Source organism: Dicentrarchus labrax, unplaced genomic scaffold, assembly GCF_905237075.1.
Source record: "Dicentrarchus labrax unplaced genomic scaffold, dlabrax2021, whole genome shotgun sequence".
In the NCBI taxonomy this organism is placed as follows: Eukaryota; Metazoa; Chordata; class Actinopteri; family Moronidae; genus Dicentrarchus; species Dicentrarchus labrax.
Genome location: NW_026136716.1, coordinates 8,449,267 through 8,466,940, shown reverse-complemented (window position 1 = coordinate 8,466,940; position 17,674 = coordinate 8,449,267). Strand labels below are relative to the sequence as shown.

Sequence of the window (17,674 nt, the reverse complement as noted above, 5' to 3'; positions counted from 1 at the left end):
TGTGGCAGATGTTTACAAAATGTGGATGCTGATACATAATGAAGAGAAAAAGTATTACATTATGTCGAGTTATTATCACCAAAACCACTACATACTCTCGAGACCATGAATGTCTGCACAGCCTTTCATGACAATGTATCCAATAACTGAGGAGATATTTCAGTCTGGACCAAAGACCGATGTTGCTACATTGCCTGGAGCTATGCCGCTAGCAAGGCTAAACAGACCAGAAAAAAACAGAAAAGCCTTCACAAACACTACTGCACCTGTGTGGGATTATAAACTACTATCTGTTTCAGCTGACCACCATGAGCTCTGCATTCTCATAACCTCTGAGGTCTTTGATGAAAAATCTTGAAAGAAAGTACGGCATGGAACATGTCTGCGGGAGGTCAAAGGTCTCCTGCTGTCAAACTGTCCCAAGTACGAACCTGACTATACACAGCTGCAGCATTTTGTTTGGAATGGGAAACATTTGTAAGGGTTTGAATAAAGGTTATTGTTCCACAGCCCACACCATAACGTAGTTCATCAAACTTTTCTAATGATAGCAGAGGCAGGCCTGTTTAAAATGGTAACCACACTGGCATGTGCTGCATTGGATCCTGCTCAGGAACATGTCCATTCTTGCATCACCTGGCCTCTCCCACTGTTGTGAACTCATTCAACCTGATCACTGTAGCTACAGTAACTGCAACACAAGCTCAATCTTTCTAAACACAGAGGAATAATACATGGAAATCCTTTTTGGGAAACACTGCCAAGTGATCTCAACATTGCTCCTTTTACTATATGGCAACTTTCATCACAAGATATTGTGACATTAAGTGACATTTAGAGATGATCTGCGTCGACTCCTGTATGTACTTGTAATAATCCAACAACAAAAACTACATAATCATGGAAACACAAAGTATTCTCAGTCATCACTCATCAGATGTTACTTTGGGGCATGCACAGGATGCTTAATTCAGATACTGGTATGTGCTGTGTTTTCACAGACAAATACAGACTAGTAGAAATGTATCTATGCCTGCAGAGAGTCAGATAGTTATCAGTGGGTTGGAGGAGTCATGCAATCAGTCACTGCATTATCAAATACATTAACAATTATGTTTTTAAATGAGGGCTGTATCTGATTTGTTCAAAACATTGACTGAACATACCTCTGACTCTGCTTTATGTGGGGTGTTTGCAGTAGATAATGAGCGGTGAACATTTTAAGTCCTAATCTTTAAACATTAATTAGTAAACAGATATCTTAATATCTGACACTGTGATGTAATTTTGGAGTTTATATGAGTTTAGGAGAAAACACATTTTTGAGACTATTGCATACAATCCAAATTCTTCTTTAATTTATTTTTTTTTCTTGATATCTTGTATTTCTTCTATTTTATTTTGTTATTTAATGTGTATTCCTTTTTTGTATATCATCTGCTTTGTTGCACATCTGGAGCTGCTGTAACAAGTGAATTTTCCCCAGTGTGGGATCAATAAAGTCTATCATGTCTTATCTTATCTCAGAATATTGTGCTGATAAAAAACTAATTATATGAAACTCGTACTCATAGACAACAGACACTTCTATCAAATAGCATTGTTTGTTCAAACTGAGGCTGAGACAAATGGATGATTTAAACCTTATAAAATGAATAACACACACTCTCTTGTTCATACACTTGCTAAAAACAGTCCTCTACACAGTCTCTTTTGGTACAACAGCACCCTCTAGTGTAAATATGGTGGATGCACTGCTCTAGGCTTACACTGCACACACACCTTCCTAACTATAATGTAGAGTATGTATCACTTATTAATTTGAATAGTGTACTGGATATTTTAGTTAGGATATAAGAAATCAATTAATGTTATTGTAATGTTTTGTACTATAATTGTACATTTTGACTAATAACTAACACTTTCTCTGTCCCTTGATGTTGTTATATGTTGTTGTTGTTGTAATGTTATTAATTACATCAAGCTTTTCCTGGTTTGACATGTGTGTGTCAAAATGTCTGCCCTGAAAAAGATTAACTCGAGTGTCTCCATTTTACTTTACATTTCAGGAGCAAATATTGTATGTTTTGTACGTTATTGTATTGTTCTCCACTACATTTATGACAGCTACAGTTACTTTTCAAATAAAAATGTTATGTACAAAACATATAATCAGCTTGTAAAATATATTTTTTAAATATAATTGTTCTAAACTGAACTATACAATAGTTTATAGAGTAGATAAACTGGCTCAAGATTGACCCACTACAATATTAAAATGCTGTTCACACATTAATAATACTCCAGTAATATAATAATCTGAAAGGCTGAAAATACTTCTATATTTCTTAGGTGAAATTGAATTGAAGGCATGACTTTTACATATAACTGAGTATTTTTAAAATATGATATTACTACTTTTAATTTAAGAATCTGAATAAATACTTCCACCATCGTACCACCATACTGTCAACATACTCTTACTGTTATAAATCAAAGTAGGAATTAAAGTATAGAGGTAGATTATAACACATTTAAGTTGAACTGCCCTTATATGATGTTATGTAATTTTATATATTGCATTGTTTGATTAGTATCATTGATGCTTTAGCCCCATATTAATGTTGTAGCTGGTCGAGGTGGAGTTCATTTTAACTACCTTTTAAAACTGCTGAATAATTACAATTTTAAGAATGCATCGTATTTTATACAGTGTTTATATGTTTGTCAAATCTTAATCTTCAAAGTAACTACAACTGTTTTAAGATTATATGTTTTGTATAGAACATTTTTATCTGCAGCTGTAGGGTAGAATAAAAAGTACACATATTTCTACTGAAGTTTACATGATCATTACTTAAAAGTACTGTCCACCACTGCCACCAGCCTGGCTGTGTAGTCAGCGCAGGTCCACTGTTTTAAGTCTAAACCACTGACACTGTGAGGTCAACCGAGACCCTTGAGGTAAAACATAGCGATGTCTTATGATTCAGTTCAAGCTCTGTAAACACAGACAGAGTCCTCGACTTTTCAGTCTGAACGTGCAATGAACAACTTGGGGACATGTTTGCATTTTCTCTGGGGAATGAGGGTTCTGTTAGTGACCTAAACCAAATAAGGACTCCAGACATGAACAACAAATGTCAGCAGCCGAAAACGTACTCCCCTTAATATGGGACATTGTGTACAAATGGTACAGTAGAACAAATAGAAGGCCTAAACCATGTGTTCACATGTATATCTATATTAATTGGGTCTGACTGATTGACTGGCTGCTTTAAATGTTAATCCATAATACATATAACCCTTTGTTTGGACTGGTTGACTGTCAAGTAGGCCAGCTCTGCTCTGGAGGGCAGAATGTCAGCTGGACGCGCTTAACGTCTACGCATGCTCAGTGTGGCCTTTTTACGTTACGCGCAGGCGCAGTTCGCATCAGCGGTCATTCATTATAAAGCCGCAAGTTCCTCCGTCTCTTTCCACCTTCAGCCATTTTGACAATGTTGGGAGCTGTGGGACGCTGCTGCACCGGGGCTCTGCAGGCTCTTAAGCCTGGGGTCCAGCCCCTGAAGGCTCTCGTTGGATCCCCAGCCGTCCTTTCACGTAAGTCCCGCACACTCGGTGGTTTTGACCGAAAGCGTACGAAGAAGAAAGGACTTAATCCACGCGGCTGTCATGAGAAGGGCAGGGGCTATGCTAACGCTAGCTAGCAACACGCTGGCTGCTCTGCCGGCGGCACAGCAGGCCTTAACATTAAAATGTAAAATATGAAGACTGATGAAGCGATTTCACGATGTTTTAAGTGATCACATGTGCGTGTTTGTCGCTACTGACAGGTGCCACGCCTCAGATAATGAGCAGGCTGTGTTTTTGTTGAGCTAACAGTAATGACCTTTGTGTAATGACATGAGGACTGTGGTAGCGGTACTGGGTGAGTTTAGCGGAGCCTGGCTAACACATGAGCAAGGTTAGAGAGTCATCTGCAGTGTTTACCCACTGACACATTGAACTCGGATCGCAACATATAAAGCATGAAGATTATGATGCATTAGAAACGTATTTGCCTTTTGAATGTCCTGCACTTCATTCATATGTGGAGTCTCTCCACGTTAACGTTATTTAGGAGGGGAAATGGCTTGTTTATAGTTTGTACTAATCATAATCTACTTGTGTTTCACACAGCTGCGCGCATTGCTTTTGTTAAACTGCGTCAGTCGGTCATTTTAGTGGTTTTTAAAGCCAATTCGCAGTTTAGCCGACAGCTGTAAGTTGACATTGAGACTCAGAGACCAGACAGTTGTCTGCCTGCTGTATCCGGTGCTTTTCAGCCGACATGCACATATATATCTGAGATAAATGGATACCACCTGCATAACAAGGTCATGAGTGAAGTACGCATGTATGGCACTGGTCTAAATGCGCACACTGTCTGCACTACTTTACAGGCAGGGACTATGTCGCACCTGCCGCCGCTGCCGCCGTCGCCACCGGGCGCATTGTGGCTGTCATCGGTGCCGTCGTCGACGTCCAGTTCGATGAGGGCCTTCCTCCCATCCTCAACGCCCTGGAGGTCGCCGGCCGTGAGTCCAGGCTAGTCCTGGAGGTTGCACAGCATCTTGGTGAGCAACTTTTTAGATAACCTTCAGCAGTCCTGTACCCATATGAGCAGACAGGAAACATTTAAACAGTAGCCAATACATTTAAATGTTTTTATGATGCTTTTAGGGGAGAGCACAGTGCGTACCATTGCTATGGACGGTACTGAAGGTCTGGTCCGTGGACAGAAAGTTCTGGACACCGGTGCCCCCATCAGAATCCCAGTGGGTCCCGAGACTCTGGGCAGGATTATGAATGTCATCGGCGAGCCCATCGACGAGAGGGGTCCCATCTCCACCAAGCAGTGAGTTCACTTTGAAAATAAATCAGTTATTACGTTTATATAAATAAACAATAAGCAAAATAAGTCTTATAGACTGACGGTGCTAAAGTAAAATTGCAGGAGGCAGTGAGAATAAGGTGTTAAGCAGTTAGACATATTTAACTTTAACCGTCTATTTGAGTTTTACTTTCTAATAAGTACTTTGTGTTTTTTCACTCCACAGGACTGCACCCATCCACGCTGAGGCCCCTGAATTCACTGACATGAGTGTGGAGCAGGAGATTCTGGTGACTGGTATTAAAGTGGTAGACCTGCTGGCCCCCTACGCCAAGGGAGGAAAGATCGGTACGTGTTAACACGTTAATGTTTGCTCACGACTGGAGTTCTACGGCCAGGATTGGTGATTTGATACTGGAATCTTTTAAAGCCGTTTGGTAGAACTAATCCTCTGCATCTCATGGTCGCAGGTCTGTTCGGTGGTGCCGGTGTGGGCAAGACTGTGTTGATCATGGAGCTGATCAACAATGTGGCCAAGGCCCATGGTGGTTACTCTGTGTTTGCCGGTGTGGGAGAGCGTACCCGTGAGGGAAACGACTTGTACCATGAAATGATTGAGTCCGGTGTCATCAACCTGAAGGACACCACCTCCAAGGTAAAGGGGTTTTCTTTTCTAGCCTCCACAAGACACAGAAACTGGCATGTTTACTATGGCACAGAATCAGACATCAACCACTCACCTCAACTCTCGTCTCTGCTAGGTGGCGCTGGTGTACGGACAGATGAACGAGCCCCCCGGTGCCCGCGCCAGAGTGGCTCTGACCGGACTGACCGTAGCAGAGTACTTCCGTGACCAGGAGGGTCAGGATGTGCTGCTCTTCATCGACAACATCTTCCGCTTCACACAGGCTGGCTCTGAGGTCTGTAACACAAGTTTATAAAAGCAGTTAATGGGGGTTCAAATGAGGTTGTTGGGTTATAATTTTTTAATTAACTTAAATGTTGACTGGCAGGCGTGATGCTGACTGAAGTCCTCTCTTCTCAGGTGTCTGCCCTTCTGGGTCGTATCCCCTCTGCTGTGGGTTACCAGCCCACTCTGGCCACTGACATGGGTACCATGCAGGAGAGAATCACCACCACCAAGAAGGGTTCAATCACATCTGTGCAGGTAAACATGGAGCTACATTGATCCAGTGCATGGCCGTCCTGTTTGTTTAAACCTTTTTAAATAAGTAGAATAAGTGCTGGTAGATGTTTCATGGTGTAGGTTTTGGGAAACTGTTAGAACAAAGATTAACCAGGTCTCAACTCTCTCTCCAGGCTATCTATGTGCCCGCTGACGATTTGACTGACCCTGCCCCTGCCACCACCTTCGCTCACTTGGACGCCACCACTGTGTTGTCCCGTGCCATCGCTGAGCTGGGTATCTACCCCGCTGTCGACCCCCTGGACTCCACCTCCCGTATCATGGACCCCAACATTGTCGGAGCTGAGCACTACGATGTCGCCCGTGGTGTGCAGAAAATCCTCCAGGTTTGGGACTTTACTTTTTGAATGCTCTACTTTAGATTTGACCAACAGAACATTTATCAGGTTAACCAGTTTTACTTTCCTTCTGTAGGACTACAAATCCCTGCAGGATATTATTGCTATTCTGGGTATGGATGAGTTGTCTGAGGAGGACAAACTGACTGTGGCCCGTGCCCGCAAGATCCAGCGTTTCCTGTCCCAGCCCTTCCAGGTGGCCGAGGTCTTCACTGGCCATATGGGCAAGCTTGTGCCCCTCAAGGAGACCATCAAGGGCTTCAAGAGCATCCTTGCTGGTAAGTGTATTAGAGTTCAGTGATGTGACTTGTTTAAATAGTTAAATTGCCCCTCTTGTAGTCCTAACGTTGCCCTTTGAACCTGTTTCCTCGTAGGTGAGTACGATCCTCTGCCCGAGCAGGCTTTCTACATGGTCGGCCCCATCGAAGAAGTCGTTCAGAAGGCTGAGAAGCTGGCTGAGGAGCACTCATAAACATCCAAACAATCTAAACTGTTTTGGGGAGAGAAACGGAAAGAGAAGGGGGGTCCTGTGGTTAGGAGCACTTGGTTTGTAAAACATGTCAAAATACAAATGTACCTGTCTTGTCATCTTAAAAGAAAGTTCTATTTAATGTTTCCAATGGAAGATGGAATAAAACACTGTCTTTACACAAAACAGCTTGTCAACTGTATATTTCCTAATAGGCTTTAATAGTTGTAGCTGAGAATCTTGTTCCTAATGAGGCATTTCATGAAATGGCTGTCCTTATCCACTCTGACCACAAGATGGCAGTCTTGAGCCATGTTACGCTTTCTGAACTGTGTTGCAGCTTGTCTCGTACTGAAATAAAACGGTGGACAAAGAACTGGACGAGTGTTTGTTTCAGAAACATTTAAACTTGTATGTACCAAAACATTCACCACTGTCATGGCTTAAGTTTAAAAATGTTTCCAATATTTTAAAAACTATTTGCTGAACAGCAATGATTTTTATTTTATTAACAAGTTGATGTGATCGTCGAAGAATTTGAGGAATAAGAAAATGAGAATAAATGTTACGCAGGACTTCTGCAGATTATGATTGGAAACCAGTAAGGACAATAAGGTTAACAATGAATTACTATCTTCAGCAATATATAATTCCTATTGATATAATCAATTAAATTGGACCTACATAAGCAGCAGAAACTCAATAGATGAACCAAAGAGTGTTTTAGCTACACAATGTCCCATTTATGAAATGAGTTTGAGTGTTTGCTACAGGTTTGATGGTGCTCACTGAAACTCTACAAAAACAATTGATCAGCCTCTTGCAGCACTGTCCAGTCACAACAATCCCACTTCATAGGTGTGTTACAATTATTGAAAGCATTCAATCCCATACAAAAACATTACTGCCTACAACAGGAGAGAGCAAATCTTGCAGACTTTAGTCAATTTAATTTTACACTCTTTACTTTCCCCCTTTTTACAGTAATTTGAGGAAAGTGCTTTTGACCTTTCAAGACTGGCAGATAACTTGTTAAACATCTTAAGCCATGAAATATCAATGACATACACAACTTTGTAGAAGGTGCACGAGTAGATATTACCTTACTGTTCACGTTCAAATGTTAACCACCATTTAAGACGTCATTACAGTCCTTTATATTATTGTGCATTTTCAAGGTGGATTTCCAGAAAGTGAACAACAGAAACAAACGTAGCCCTGCAGGCCGCATTTTTATTGCTCTTTAACCTTTCACACATGCCTATCATCAAGGCCGTTAGTCTGAATAAAGCACTATCTAGATAAGGTGGCCTTGAAAATTCCCACATTATAACGGCCTGTGACAAAAGCACTTCTATAGAAAATATTCAGAGAAGGGATACAGACAAAGTATTTCTTTAAACTGTAGTATTTATTGTTTGCTACACAAAGCCTGTCAGTTGTTTAAAACATGCATAAGATGTGCATTCATGGATACAAATTTATTGGTTCTGCTTGGCTATAGGAATGGCTTCTTTGCTTATAATGTAATCAGTCACACACGTCGGCATATAGGACAGTGGCAGCCAGAAAAACTTGGCGTCCCAGCCTGGGGAGTAGCGGGTTCGGGGCCGGACAGCGGATACAGCGTGCTCCATACAGCTGACCACCTTCATCAGGTCTCCATCACTGATCTTTGCAACTTTGTCTGACAACACCGCCAACGCTAGGAGGGAAAATTAGTGGAATAAATAAATGCGGGAAATTAAAAACAGACGTCTTAATGAAGAAAAAAAAAGATTATCCAAACTTACACTTCTGTAGAAATTCATTTCCATAGTCGTCTCTGACCTCCTGGGGCATTCTCTCCCAAACCATATTGACATTCTTGGTCAGGATACCAACATCAGTCACGTTTGTTTTGAAGAAGCCTGGCTCGATGCAGAGGACTTTGACTCCGAAAGGTGCCATATTTAACCTAAGAGAAACATTTAATTTGATCAGTGCTTTCGTGCAGACCATGAAATCTTTGACACACTAAGAAGTAACTGATTGTGTGAGTTAATGTTTCACCTGAGGCTATCATTGAAGGCCTCCACGCCGTACTTGGAGATAGTGTACGGGCCCCCTGTAACACTGATCCTCCCAAACACACTGGCTACATTCACCACTCTCCCCCTGGCCTTCTTAATTAGCGGCAGGACGCTCAGGGTCACCGCGATCACTCCATTCAGGTTCACGTCCAGCATGGACTTGTAGTCATCTATGGTCAGCCAATCACACGGGGCGGAGGGAACGGACACGCCTGCATTGTTCACCACAGCCCATAAGCCTAGGAGGATTACACAGAGGACAGCCACTCAATTAAATGAAACCAAATTTTACCCTGTCAAGTTCCTTCAACGAGCAGAGTCTTGAAGTTTGAGCCCACTGCTGCTGGAGAGGAAATTCAAAACATGTCAATACATGCAAAATAAATTTCCGATGTGTGTAATAAGTTGGGTGTTGGCAGGCTTCAGTCTGTGTCTGTGCTGGTTAGATCCTTTGTTTCTCATTGATCTATATTAAAACCGCACAAACGGTACACGTAGTTATTGAGCCAGAAGTATAATGGCTAGTTATGTATCATGTGGTGCTGTTTAACTCCTACTGCAAGAAAACCAGTTGATCTGATTTTTGTTTGTTTGGCTGTTTTTAAATGTGGCCCATACCAGACCAGGTAGGAGGTCACACTGCAAAATCAGACCTGTATCTGATTTGGACCACATATAAAAGTGGCCACACTGTCATGAAAAAAACACTTATGAGTGTCACATGTGCGATTTAAATGTGGGCCATTTTGCCTGCAGTGTGAACATAGCATTAGTTAAATACTAACATCAGCATGCTAACACGCTCATAATGACAACCCTGATATGCAGGAGCTAAGCAGGTTTACTGACTGTGACCATGCTCTTATTTTAGTGTCAGATTTCTAACATTTGCCAACGACACAAAGTATTGGACACAATTTTGTCCTGATTATGGTACTAGATGAAGAGTTAGGATCACGGAAGTAATAACAATTCATCTTAAGGAGAACATGAATGTCTGGACCAATTTTAAATTCTATGAATCTAATAGTTGTTGAGGCATTTCACTTAAAAACACAAATGTCAGCCTTATAGCAGAACTAGAGAAAAAGTCAATGAAGTCAAGGATGAACAAAATCTGATGCTAATCAGTCCAATAGTTGTAGAGATACTTCAGTCTGTACCAACAAAATAAACAGAACACTCACCGCGCTCCCCCACTTTGTCCTTGATCATCGCTGCAACCTTGGCAACGCTGTCCTTAGACCGAACATCAAGGTATGTTGTGATCAGGTTGCTGGAGCAGGACTTCTTCAGATCCTCTTCTCCCTTCTCGGTGAAACAAGAGGCGATCACCCTGAACCCCTGCTTGTCCAGATGGCGGGCCAGGAGGTTGCCAAAGCCAGAGTCGCAGCCTGTGATGTACACATACTTGCTGCCCTTGTCGGGGACCCTGGGTAGCTCCCTGACCCAGCGGTAAAGGTAGTAGAACACCACCAGCCCCAGGAGGTACAAGTACATGGCTGTACGTACAAAGAGGGAAAACTGTTACTTTTTACTCAACACTGAGCCACACTGACGTGAGTAACCCGGTGTGTGCAATGTGAAGACACACACACACATACTGATGGTCTCATGGGAGTTGTTTGAGCGAGCTCACTGCAGCTACACTTCATTTATTTCCTTTTAAGAGGAAATACTATACGTCTTCCTTCTTACTTCTGTTGTTATTCTGCACTTTCTATTCTCCATTCAACATTTGTGGGCGGCTGTGGCTCAAAGGCAGAGCGGGTCGTTCCTTAAACGGAAGGTTGTGGAAGGTTCGATCCCCGGCTCCTGGTGCCACATGTCGAAGTATCCTTGAGCAAGATACTGAACCCCAAATTGCTCCCGATGCCGTGCATTGGTGTGTGAATGTGTATGAATGAGATAGTTTCTGTTGGATGGACTTTGGACTTTGCCATCACTGAGTGAATGTGTGTGAAAGGGTGAATGTGGCACGTAGTGTAAAAGCGCTTTGAGTGGTCGGAAGACGAGAAAGGCGCTATACAAGTACAGGTCCATTTAACATCTACTACTACTACATTAATGTATTAATATTAACAATCCAGTAATATCAAATAATACTATAACAATAAAAGGGGGTGTTTCACTTCAATAAGTGGTGGCAAAAGTGTTCGGATCCTTTGCTTAAACCAACAACAAGAGGTTTTAATCGGTTATGAAATTAATTTAATACAGACGCGATCGTAGAAACACTACCGCTTTTGTCCACAGGGGTCGCCACAATCAACAAGTTCCTTGTAGCGGCTTTCAGTAAAAGTATTATTATAAGAGTTATCTTTACTGTATTAGCAATGTGGACTGAGATGGAAACAAATTCTCCATGGCAGTGTAATCATAGTAAGAGTATTATCAGTATCAAAAGAAGCAACATTATTAAGTATATTTATGCAGGTAGTGTACTTAAGGGCATATTTGGAGTACTTGTACTTTACTTGATTATTTTCTTCTCATGCCACTTTATGCTTCTACTCCACTACAATTATTTGACAGCTTTTAGATACAACCTACTTTACTAATTAAGATTCTTGCATACAAAACATATAAAAAAATTTACAGCTGAAACAATTAGTCGATTAATCGATTGACAAAAAATTAATAAATATCATTTCTCATGCAAAAACATTTCAAAGGTTCCAGGTTAATAAATGTGAGGATTTGCTGCTTTTCCTTGGAATATTTCAATTACTGTTATTATCTTAATTCATATGTATTTTTTTCTGAGGTTTGGACTGGTGGTTGAATAAAACAAACACTGTGTCACTTCAGGCTCTGAGTAATTATAACTGTATTTCTCAGTATTGTCCTAATTTCTACAAACTAAATAATCATTTGTTGCAGCCCTATAAAACACTTAGATTTCAACCAGCTACAACAGTAAAATTCTACTTTTACATTAATGCAAGAGTAATAATCTACAGATATAATATATAATAGCACAACAATAACATTTACTGCATGAATACTTTTAATACTTTAAGTACATTTCCCTGATTATACTTACATACTTGTACATCAGTAACACTTTAAATGCATGACTTTAACTTGTAACAGTTTTATTTTACAGTGCACAGTTAGTTACATATATAAACAACTATAGTGGAGGAAGAAACCTGTCTAACGACTTTAAAAAGACATTTTAATGTCAATACGTGGTGAACCCTCTGGCTCTGATAACGTTGATGCCACATTGCACAACCAGACTGATAACAAACAGGCATGTTATTGAGAGCTATACTGACTTTAAAGTTCACTAACCCGAAGTTTCTTTACCCGATTAACAGATTTAAATCTTGCAATCCTCCATACACCTCTGATGGAGTGGCCTACAAGAGCTTAAATACCAAACAAACAACTGTTCTCCTGTCGCTCCTAGCTGTAATAATAGCTGTAACACAAGCTATAATGCCTTATGTTAATGAAGAAACCCCTAATAAAACAAACGTATACAACATCCCTTTAAAGGTTTCTCTCTAACTGTGTGAATAAGACAGGAGATGTAGGACCCAACCTGCAGTGCAGAGCTCTTCCTGGACGGTCTCAGCCGGTTATCACACACTTTCTATAGCAGTCGATGAGTGTAAAGTTCTCCGTGAAACAGGACACACTCCCACCAATAGAAGAGTAGCAGCAACATATAAATATATGGTCATATGATCTCCACAACGAGGCAACAGGCGCCACCTGCCGGCCGCAGCACGAATAGCTGCATGCTTAATTAAAACAGTCTCTCTCTCCTGGACTGATTCATATATTTATTATTGTACTATATATATATGCTGTACATTACGTTATACTATATTACTACTATATCATATAGACTAGAGGTACAACACAGTACAACTATTTTATATTCAATAAAGGTCTCCCATATAAGAAATTGATTGTTGTATAAAAATAATTCACTGATACAGCTGAACTCATATTAATTTCATAATGCAAACTCTGATTAATTCTAGATTTGGTGTGAAAGTGGACAAGATGTTCCTCTACGTGTCTGAAAAAACAGATAATATCTTGATGCATAGAGAAAATACAGTATTAATACTAATACTACTACTAATATAAAATACAGTATTAATACTAAAACTACTACTAATATAAAACACATTGTTGTGCTTGGTTCTACCTCCAGTAGGGGTATCTTAAAAGTTAAAGCCCTTATGGGGTCCTTCCCTCTAGCCTTCATAGGCCTGTACTATTATGTTAATATGCTATACTGCTAATTAGATTATACTATATTATATTCTGTGGTAAAAATGTGCATGAACAAAGTCTTAATGTCGTTGAAAGTTTTCCTTTGCAACTTCAGAGGACCATGACGGGCAAAATGTAAGCCTCACTCGTTACAAAGTGACATTTAAATGACATTTGTGACTTTCTTACTTTGTAAAACTTGACATTTAGCATTTAATGGCCTCACCTTGGAATGAAACGTCCCTTGATAATTAAATTTAAATCTGAATTCCTCCATTTTTAGCCACTAGGGAGCAGAAGAACTCCAAAACAAGCTAAAGCAGCCACCTGACACACAGTACCACCTTATGAAGTTGTAGCTAACGAGGTGTGAGCTCCTACACGTCCAGCAACTACAGAGCAACGTTATGGTCGAACTGGAGTTGTGTTTCTGGCCATTTAATGAGTTTAAGTCCGATATTCACTGACCTTCTAGCTTCAGGTTCGTCTCTCCACCCAGTATTGGTTGTGGTCTGTGTGTAGAGCCCTCTAGTGCTCTGGTGCTTCAGCAGAAATAGTAAACACAGGTGTTAGGTATGATACTAATTAAGGTTCTGTTCCATTCAGGTCAATCAGAGTCAGGGTGCTGCTATTGTACATGGTTACACTCACTGGAAAGGCTCTGGTACACTAAATGGAACAGAGCCTTACTTACAGGGGCGGAGCTAAAGAAATAATCATTTTTTATGGGTGGCAGAAATACACGCTGATTTAATGCAATCACATGTATCAATATTTGCTTGGAAAAGCCCCCCAAATGAAGATATTTTAACTCAAACACATTATTGTGGCACATAAGTAAAGCATTGAATAGAAATATCTAAAGTTGACATTTGAAATCAATAAATTATTTCTAAATATCCAAATCTAAAGTCTAAAATGCGGCCATGACAGATCATTAAATTATATATTGTGTTATTTTTTCTGTTTTTTTTTAAAAAAAACAATCTGTTAAAAATTAATTAAAATTAGTGTTGAATTTCACTGCATTTGACACCAAAGCCTATTTCATAATTTCATGTCAAAATGGCTGCTGTGAAAAAGGTCTGTGGCACCGAGAGGACAAGTTGCTTCCTATTTCCTCTCGTTATCTCAGTGAGCCTGCTGATCTAATCAGATTTACGAGGGATAAATACTGTTAAATTCCTCCTTTTCTGGTTGGTGATTGTTGTGTTTCCTGTTATGTTAAATATAAAATGTTGCAGTTTTGTTCTTTATTTTGTGAAATTGACTCTTTTCTGTTAATTTAATGCTGCTGTACTTTGTATAAAAGTAGACTAAAGAGAGACTGAGAATCTGTAACATGGGTAATGTGCCCTCTAACAGACACAGATTTATATACACTGAAACAACTTATATGAAGTCTTGTGGTTGTGTGTATCTCTGCCATTATTAAGGCCTCTGATATCAGACCCACCAACCCTCCGCTCTGTAAATTACTCCATCTGCTTCCTTTCTGTGATTTTGCACATAATTAAACATCCTGCCTCTGTTCAACAACAGGATGTTAAACTATCTAAACAATACCCACAGAGGGGATATATTCCCTTATATATGAGTATGTGCTTTCTGTCTACTAATGAAGGTTATAGTTAATGTTTATTGGTACGAGTGACATAACACCATAAATACAGATATTTCTTTATCACCTTATCACTGAGTGTCAAGGGTCATTTGAATTTTAAATTTCTACCACAAGGTGGCAGCAGTGTTGTTTGGGAATTCATTTCCTGTTGTCCAGGCGATGCCTTCAAGCACTTCTTGAAAAATACTCTTAATATACAACATACTTCACACAGTGCTGCTAAACAAAATAAAGTAACCAAATAGGCCTACATGCAATTTACAGTTGGTTGTTAATGCTTTCTGACCCTTTGAACCCCCCTGACCTTACTCAGGGAACATAGAAAATTGCGACATTTATTTCACACTATTTTTGGACTGTTTGTGTGGACTTCATAGTTTCAGTATTGCTGACTGCACTGGAGGCAGCACAGTTCACTTTAAGTTCAATTTGCATGACATTCACAGTAATATAAGTAATAAACTTTATTTATATGGCTCTTTCTAAAACACAGTTGCAGTGTGCTTTCACAATAAGACAAACTGAAACAATAATAATAAAGAATCACTAAAAAGATGTTTAAAAAGGTATGTTTCTAATAATATTACAGTTGCCCTGTCTCCAACCTGAATAAACAGATTCCTCCTGGACTTTCTAGGTGATGGATAAGATGAGAGTTCTACGTGAATCACCTTTACCAGTAATTAAGTTGACATATTATCATGTCTTCTTCCTCCGAAACCTTGCGTGTAATTTTCACAATCTTTGTATTTGTAGTTTCCTGACGGCATTTGAAGGCAGCAGTGAGTGACCGACAGCACACGACCACCAGTGAGCAATCGGTTGTTTTCATGTGTGAGAGTGGAAGCCCGATCAGTCAGTTTTATGACCATATAAATCACAAGTAGTATATTCTCATACATAATGGAAGGGTTGGATTTAGAGATGAAAATTAAGTTTTTGTGTGAGTCTCAAATGATTAAAAACTAAAATATGGGCCTGTTGTACTCCATTTTTTAAAAACTTTAATGATATACACAAACCTTCAGCAGAAAACCTCAGTATAAGATTTTGTTGTTAATTTAAAGTGTGCTTACTCTTTTCCTTAGGCTCACAATGTAGCTCCAACAAAGAGGGTTACTCGTGACGCACCAACAGCAATCTGTAACCTAATTTTATTTTCAATTTCCCTTCAGCCAACGTTTCTCAAACAAAGGAATAAACAGAAATGTCTTTTAGGGTTAATACGCTTTCACAAAAGGTTAACAGAGAATTACCAATCAACCTTCACTTTTCTTATTTCATGTGTGTCTTTGTGTGTCTGTGTCTGATTTGAAACGTGCAGTATTTTAATACCACTAGTTGTTGCATTCAAGGTGAAACACGACATGAAGCTGACCAGGAAGTCGAGCTGGAAGAGGGCAACAACCGCTAGTACAAAATGCTTGAACGTCAACATACAACACCTGCTCACGAGTAGTAAAACTACTGTATGTTTTAGCTTTAAAGCGCCTGTGTAACTTCTGCAGAACAGTGGGGCAACTATTGTTTATGCCTTACCGTAATTTAACAGAAGCAAAAGTAGGGAGTCCATAAAGTGTGCAAATTGAGTCAGTGACCACCATAAGCTACTGGTCATATTTTGTGTGCAATGCTATGGCCTAATCACATTTTCAGATACATTTTTGCAGTGTGATCGCAGCTTCAGTCATACTTTAGTTTTACTTATAAGCCTCCCTATTATGACATGTTTTAACAGTTAAAAGCCTGGGATTGGATCTCCATCTTTATAGTTTAAGGAGCCGAAAAGAAGAGCAGCAATCACAGCACTGTTACTAAATAATAATAATAATAATACATTTAATTTATAGAGTGCTTTTCAAGAAACTCAAAGACACTTCACATTAGTTAAAAAGGAAAAGAAAAAGGTAATAAAAACAACACACTAGGAAAATATAGCTATATCTACAACACTCAACAATAAATTAATCATTAAAAGCAGTTCTGAAGAGGTGGGTTTTGATCAGTGATTTGAAGTTGGATGAATAAATCAAACATGAAAAACCACACACTAATACAAACACACACAGACATAACACACATAGTTAATACACAAGAGTTGTGATACTATGCTTTAAAGTAGAATAACCCTCTGAACGGCAGCGTCCATCAAATTCTTTGTCAAAGTCAGGACTCATTTCCAAAAAGTCCAAAATGTCCTTCAACCGGTTGTTAGTATTAAAACAGTTTGCTTTAGTTTAGCTGTAATATCTAGGAATTACAGAGTCAGTGTTTTAATAAGAACACACAGTCAGTGTTTTAGTATGACTCTAGGTTTGATCATCTGAATTCAAAACTTCATAAAGATTTACTTTATATTGACAGCTGGAGCCCAGTCTGCAGAGATTTCCCAGACAACAGTACTTAATTTTAGCTCAACTGTCCATTATGTTCATTAGACCAGTTTTAGATTTCCTTGATGGTTCAAACTTGATTTCAGAAAAAAAGTTGCTGCTTTTGACAGCGTTCATTTTCATTCTCATCACCTTGGGATGTCTGGCTGTGGAGATTTATTTTGTAATACAATAAAAACCCTGTATACTAATCCAATTTGTAAGCAAATACATTAAATCAAGTGATCTGCAAACTGCATGTAGAGCTATTGTTATTAGTCCATTGAAGCTGTCACAAGCTTGTATTTAAAGGACAGCACTCTTGCTATCAAAGTAATTGAAGAATTGTCCACTAAAGCCTCTGGTCTTTGCTTAAATCCTATTAATCCCTGCACTAATCAAGACCTCATGAAGTCTCAGGGTCCATCAAATCATTTCGAGTCTTCAACAAATAGGCCCTTTTTACAGTACAAACAC

General features: G+C 39.5%; 2 protein-coding genes across 3 annotated transcripts in view; one reads left to right on the top strand and one right to left on the bottom strand.

Moving 5' to 3' along the window:
- The first annotated feature begins 3,435 nt into the window (after positions 1-3,435).
- Positions 3,436-7,266, top strand: LOC127378844 (ATP synthase subunit beta, mitochondrial). Its single transcript, XM_051428128.1, has 10 exons — positions 3,436-3,603; positions 4,446-4,619; positions 4,726-4,900; positions 5,103-5,224; positions 5,347-5,531; positions 5,638-5,796; positions 5,922-6,044; positions 6,197-6,409; positions 6,498-6,699; positions 6,796-7,266. The coding sequence occupies exons 1-10, from the start codon at positions 3,501-3,503 to the stop codon at positions 6,891-6,893; spliced, it is 1,554 nt and encodes a 517-aa protein (XP_051284088.1). The 5' UTR covers positions 3,436-3,500; the 3' UTR covers positions 6,894-7,266.
- A 1,016-nt stretch (positions 7,267-8,282) lies between these two features.
- The window catches only part of LOC127378845 (retinol dehydrogenase 7), a 13,739-nt gene continuing 4,347 nt past the window's right edge, over positions 8,283-17,674 (bottom strand). Inside the window, exons 2-6 of one of the 2 annotated variants that reach the window (XM_051428129.1) lie at positions 13,670-13,743; positions 10,150-10,464; positions 8,943-9,201; positions 8,684-8,847; positions 8,283-8,595 (exon numbers count right to left, since the gene is read on the bottom strand). In XM_051428129.1, coding sequence (XP_051284089.1) covers positions 8,372-8,595; positions 8,684-8,847; positions 8,943-9,201; positions 10,150-10,464; positions 13,670-13,743 — 1,036 coding nt within the window. In that variant the 3' untranslated portion in view covers positions 8,283-8,371. Of the gene's footprint in view, positions 8,596-8,683; positions 8,848-8,942; positions 9,202-10,149; positions 10,465-12,515; positions 12,674-13,669; positions 13,744-17,674 lie in introns of those variants that run through there. The other variant, XM_051428130.1, reaches the window with a different exon arrangement.